Source organism: Octodon degus, unplaced genomic scaffold (genome assembly GCF_000260255.1).
Source record: "Octodon degus isolate 3935 unplaced genomic scaffold, OctDeg1.0 scaffold00012, whole genome shotgun sequence".
Lineage (NCBI taxonomy): Eukaryota > Metazoa > Chordata > Mammalia > Rodentia > Octodontidae > Octodon > Octodon degus.
The window spans coordinates 193,128-199,651 of NW_004524588.1; the positions used below are offsets into that span (position 1 = coordinate 193,128).

Below are 6,524 nucleotides of genomic sequence, written 5' to 3' on the forward strand. Positions count from 1 at the left end.
AAGTATTTTGCTAGGCAGAAATTAAAAGGTCTGCACTCAAAGAAATAGAGTAGAGTATGGGCCATAAAGAGAAAGAGGAACTTATTTCCTGGAATAGGGAAGATTTATTTGTGCTTCTTTTGAGGGGGTAAAACAAACTCAGAAAAAGATGCTCCATTCCCAGAAACATAGTTCATTTTCTAAGCAGGAACCCAGTGTGTATGTGTGTGTGTGTGTGTCTGTGTGTCTGTGTGTGTGTGTGTGTGTGTGTGTGTGTGAGAGAGAGAGAGAGAGAGAGAGAGAGAGAGAGAGCTTAAACATTGTATTCTCTCAGCCTGCTCATTTATCTTAGCATCAATTTCCCCTCTTTATTTTTTTAGTTAAAGCCAATTTATGGACTGTCAGTATTCCAGAGGAATTTGGGGTGTGATAGGTCTGGAGAAAAGAAAGATAAATTTAACCATGGGAATACTGGTACAGATCGACATGGATGACTTCAACTGAGACCCGAAAGTTCCAGTCTTCTTAAAAGTACAATTTATTTGTGATTACTCTCACTTGCCATTTCATTTCTTTTATGTTACCTTAATATTACTGAGTGAGAATCTGTCTCCACCATTTTCATGTCTGGCTTTATGCTTAGCAATAATCAAATGCCTCCCGGATTCTGCTCACTTCTAAGTCTGGTAAATGAGGCACGGTCCTTTCCAGGGTTGGGGAGTGGCCTCATTTTGGGGAGATTCGAGAGGTTCTCCTTTTTGTGGAATCCAAGGTAGGCATTTTAGCCATCAGTCTGAGGAATCTGACTAACCTTTATAAAACTAGTAAGTGGATGTCTGCAAATACTGGGAATTACTGTAGATGCTCCTGTTCTCCATCTTGAGGAGGAAGGGGATGGGCCAGATAATTACAGGGCTATTAAACCTTTTACGAGCAGATTAGACAGATATTTCCTAAGTGATTAGTTTGCCTAAGTACAGCACTGAGCAGGGATCAGACCCAAAGATTTAAGACAAGAAAAGAGACAGATAAAAAATGAAGACACCAAACTTCGTCTTGCCTTTAGGTACTCATTGGGTAACTAATGCAAAATTACTTTGCGGTAGGGAGGTTCATCTTCTAAATCTCTCTTTCAATTATTCAGTAAATAATTATTAGTGTATGTCCTTAAGCCCTGACAAATACCAAAGAGAACTGTTCATTCTCTCTGTTGTTAACAGTAATGCACCTTTTTGTGGCATTCTTCTTATACTTATGTACTGGTTTCCTCCATTGAGGAGTGAATATTGACGTACATACTATTTTCTTGGCACCTTTCTAATTGGAAAGCTCAATATTTAATGTGTTTACTGAATTAATAAAGACAGGAAAAAAGGCAGCTATAGAGAAATGGTGGTGAGCTCCATAAACCAAAGTTGCGTAATAAGGCCAGGCGTGGCGGCTTATACCTGTAACACTAGCACTTTGGAAGGCCGAGGAAGGAGGATTACAAGTTCAAGTCTAGCATGTGCAATTTAGAAAGACCCTGTTTAAAAAGCAAAATAAATAAATAAATAAATAAATAAATAAATCAGTAGTTCAACACATGTGTAGTCTATTATCCATGAAGTAGCTCAGGGACTTCATCTCTCTCCTTTTGTGTTTTGCCTTCGCCTGGCTCTTGGTGTGCTCTGCTTCTAGTACAAGGAGAGAGACTAAGGGAATGACCCTCTGCCCAACTGTTTTGGCCAGAAGTGGCATGGCATTTCCTTTAGCAATCCATCACTCTTTCCTTTAGAGTAGTCAGTGCCAAAATGCAGAAACAGAGTCCACAGTAGTCAGGGCTGGGAAGGTGGGGACAGGGTCGAGGCCAGAGCATGTGCTTGAAAAACATATTTTTGAAAGGGTTGGGAACATAGCTCAATGCAAAGGTCTTGCATTCTATCCTCAATCCCAAGTACTGGAAAAAAAAAAGAATAATTTGCCTCAAAATTGTTGAAAATTTACATAGCCCTAGGCCAAGACGTAGTAGGTTCCCGGAGTGGTAATAAGCAACTTAATCCACCCTATGCAGATAATAAATTTTAGGTTTGCTGACTTCTATCACAGAAAAAGAAATTTCAGGCTACATCAGTAAGACGCATAGGCAGAATTCTAAAAATACACACTTAAGGAAATAAAGTGTGGGCCCTTAAGACGGAGACGGATTATGAGTCGGAGCTCGGTATATTTGTGAAATCTTGAGATGTCTGCAAGGTGGGTGTGCTAGGGTGTGTACTGCTGTTGTCTGTCAGGTAGCCAGCTGGTGGGCTGAGTTAGAATACCAACACATTTGCATGTATTTGAAGTGGAAATATGTCCCCTACTAATCTTGCTTTTCTTTGAAGACTGAGGTTTGTGAGAGGAGATGATTTTCCTATGAAAAGCACAGGCCAAGGGCCAGATTTGCAGGATTATTATAGTTTTAAAACCTTGAGGAATTTTTTTGAGTCAATTTTCTAGAAGGGAGATGAATAAATTTTGTGTCCTGAGGCTAGTTTTCTTTAAAAGTAGTTTTAAAATTCTGATTTTCCTTGTCTCCTTTCTACTTATCTTTATTTCTTTTCTTCTGCATGAGGCTGAGTCAATCACTCATGCCGATTACAGTTGCGAGACCTACAAGGCAATAGATGGTCTGAGTCTATATATTTGTCCCCTATTTGGTCTTAATGAGATAACATGCAGCCTCTTAAATTTCTTAGTAGTTCAGTCTCAAAAACAGGATCTAAGGGTATAATTGGGAAATATCTACGGTATTTTCATTTCCTGCTTTTGGGTGTTTGGTTGGCCCACATAAACTCAACTGGTTAAACTTCAGTAAATGCGTATCCCACATGACTTGATTTATAGTTTCTCTTTTCTCCACAGGAAGAAAAGAAGAAGCCATACTCAGATGTTACATCTACTTAGAACTCTACAGAGCAATGGAATATCATCCTGACTTGGATATGGTGGATGAAGATGGATACACTAAATTAAATTTTAGTACTCGAGGCGCCACCAGAAGAACTGTGAGCTTAGAGAAAGGTACTTTTCTCTTTCTGTCTTTAGTGCTCTTGTTCTTATCACAGGCAAAATACTAACAGTAAAGAAAATATGACACACTAAGGACTCTAGAATTTTCAGGGATATAGATATACAAATCTTTCAATAGTCTGCAGATTATTTAAATATTCACTGTCTTTTCTAATAAAAACTATTCATTGATTCATTATGTTATCTAAGTTAATTATGTTTTGTGATAACCAATACAATTTATTTTATTCTATTAATTTTTATTAATTTTAATGAGAAAAAAATAACAATGAGACAGTTTCAAAACAGGTTAGTAGGACAGTTACAATAATCAATACATTGCATATTGTTGTCTTTGTAGTAGTTATTCAGAGTACAAGATGCAGACATGATAGCTTGCCTAAACACTATCAGTACAAATCTTTCTTCTCATTGAACTAAGACCAACGTAGAATTAGTGAATTCATCAGTAGCGAGGAGTTGGTAATAAGTGTGAAGAAAACAGAGTTGAATGAATTTCAACAAAGTAATTCCTTGCTTTCCTGGTAGACAGAGTCAATTATAGGAGAGATGTCCCAGAAACTTTAGCAAGTATATATGAAAAGCATCATAAAATAGGAAATAAGAATTTGAAGACAGGTGGGTATGATGGCGCATGCTGGTAATCCCAGCACTTGGGAGACTAAGGCAGGAAGGCTGCTAAGAGTTCAAGGCCAGCCTTGGCTGCATAGCATATTCAAGGCTAGTTTGAATTATATAATAAGACCCTGTGTAAAAAACCAAAACAAAACAAAAAAACAGGCCTGAGACAAAGAGAAATAAGTGAAAACAAAATCCTAGGTTTTGTGTTAAAGATCAAAGTAAAGTCAGCAATCAGGGTTTAGAAACTCAAATATAATGTGTTTTTGCAGTAAAACATGGAATTGGATTTGTCGTCTTTTATTTCAAAAAGTTCTTGGTATGCAGTAATGCATAAAATAGATGTTAGATGTCACACTAGCAGGACATACCTTTTTTAAAAAAAATAAAAAAGAGGACTTTAGAGGACCTTTCCTTTGGTGGAATGAGTGATGTAGTCACCACTGCAGACCTCCTATTTGACAATTCTGTGAGATTCTCTTACTGTCTTGTTTATTCCCAGTGAAAAGCTGAGATGTATTCATGGAACTATAATAATACAAAATCCGCTTCTCACAATCTTTATGAGAGAGATGAGTCACAGGTTTTGATCTTGGGGTTTGCTTTCTTCTGATTTTTGCTTTTCACATTGCACAGTTGTCTCCCTCTTATCACCACTTACGCAATTCTTTTCTTGGGAAACTTGATTTCAGAAAAGTAGGCATAAAGGTGACAGAAGCAGTAGCGTCTGTCAATGTGTAAACAGCAAATAATCTACAACACGCATGTAATTTCAAAAGGAGATGATTCTACATGTGCTAGCTCACTTGTTTTTCACAATAATCCCTGAGATATGACCTCCATTTCACAAATCTTTTTTTAAAAAGAAGTAACAAAAATAAAATAAAATAATTTGGTCAAGCCCAAATAAATGCAAAGGGAAGCTGACCCCTGATCATCAGGGCTATTTCCCCATATGTAAGGCTGGTTTCTTAAAGAATGAGTGAAATTTCAGGGATCTGCGTAGCATCAAGGCCCACTGACAACAAAGTCAGAAAGAACAGGTACATGGGGATGTGTTAAGATCATGGTTCCAGCCACTGAAGAAGAGGTGTCCTAAGTGGGGGAAGACCAGACCCAAACCACTAGATTATCGAGAAGCCAACAATTAATGAATCCTGAGGGATTTGACTGACCCTGCCAGATACAAAAGTTACATTTCCTGTTATATAGGTCTTGCTTTATCTTGGTCTTAACCATCCAGAAAAGTATAAAAATGAGGTTTAAAAAGTAAAGCCACATTAATAGGCTGAGCTGTAAAAGGCTCAAGTCCACATCTTCTGATATTGTCAGTCCTAAGGATAACCCCCTACTATTATGGACTACTGGACAATATTGGAATATTTTGCTGAATTCATGCACCTACAATATTTAAATGGCAATGGAATATCCATCTCTAAGAAAACTAAACAAAAGGGGCTATAAATGAAGGACCATTTGTAATGATTAATATATATATATATATATATGTATGTATATATACACACACACACACACACAATAGTAAGGTAGATATACAACTTTCTCTTAGTTCAGTGAGAGGAAAGATTTGTATTAATAGTGTTTAGACAAGACAGCATGTCTACATCTTGTACTATAAATTACTACTACAAAGACAACAATATGCAATGTGTTAATTATTGTAATTGTCCTACTAACCTGTTTTGAAACTGTCTCAATGCTATTTCTTTCTCAATAAAACTAATATATATATATATGAATCCCCTTGGAATTTTAGCTTATTGTATAATTAAAGCGCTCCAAGGCCCATCGTCAGCCTTTCCACTGAACCTCGTCTCCCTTCGGCTCCTCAGGAACTTCTGCTGTGTCTCCTCCTTGGAGGCTCATTGCTGTACTTTTGGGAATTTTATGCACGGTGATGCTAGTGATAGCTGTGGCCCTGGGCTTCCTGAGTGAGTATCTGGGAAGATTAATAACATCTATAGACATTTAATAAGGATTTATGTGGGCCAGGCTCTCTTTCAAGGAACTGACATGTGTGAACTAATTTATTTTATATATTAACCCTATTTATTGAGTTGGTGCTATTACATTTCAGTTAGAAGTCAAGAGACTGAGGGGTCTCCTAGTGGGAGAATCAGGATCAGAAAATTTAGGTCATCTGTGTAACAGCTCAGATTCTTAACTGTATTTTTTTATTCACTTCCTTAAACATTTGCTTTCAAAACTGGATTTTTTGAATGATAAATTAATGGAAGTAAAACTGTAAGCTGGAGAAAGAAGTATGATATGATACTATTCCATAATGAAGTAAATTTGCTAGAGATATTATAAGTGATTTTCATGAATCTAACAAGCTGCAGAAATTATTTCATACCTGATCATTATTATAAACTATTTCATATATACTAGGAATTGCCTGAGACCCTTAGTTAACATTTTATGATAGATGAATAGATTGTCTTATTTTTTCTCTTTTATCTCTCATGCATTCTTTTGTCAGTAAAGTACTACTGAATCTTCAAAAAATCTTCATGACATTCCTTTATTAAAAAATATTTATTACCTACACTTTATATTATAAGTGTCAAGCAGGTTTAAGAGAAGCTCTCATTTATTTTTTTTTGCGGAACCGGGGATTGAACTCAAGTCCTTGCGCTTGCCAGGGAAGTGCTTATTCCACTGAGCCATCTCCCCGGCCCCTCATTTTTTAATCATAAAAAGAAATATTACTATTCCTGGTCTTCAAGGTTCTAATTGATTATGCTATTTGCCTCTTGTTGTCTTCCTCATTCATTACCTCTTTCTTTCTTTCTTTCTTTCTTTCTTTCTTTCTTTCTTTCTTTCTTTCTTTCTTTCTTTCTTTCTTTCTT

At 36.6% G+C, this 6,524-nt stretch overlaps 1 protein-coding gene across 5 annotated transcripts in view; it reads left to right on the forward strand.

Annotated features, from left to right (window-relative positions):
• Positions 1-2,786: 2,786 nt before the first annotated feature.
• Clec7a (C-type lectin domain containing 7A) overlaps positions 2,787-6,524 on the forward strand; it is an 11,401-nt gene continuing 7,663 nt past the window's right edge. For 4 of the 5 annotated variants that reach the window (XM_004626171.2, XM_023709492.1, XM_023709490.1 and 1 more), the window contains exons 1-2: positions 2,787-3,024; positions 5,505-5,603. In XM_004626171.2, coding sequence (XP_004626228.1) covers positions 2,922-3,024; positions 5,505-5,603 — 202 coding nt within the window. In that variant the 5' untranslated portion in view covers positions 2,787-2,921. The remainder of the gene's footprint in view (positions 3,025-5,504; positions 5,604-6,524) is intronic. The other variant, XM_023709491.1, reaches the window with a different exon arrangement.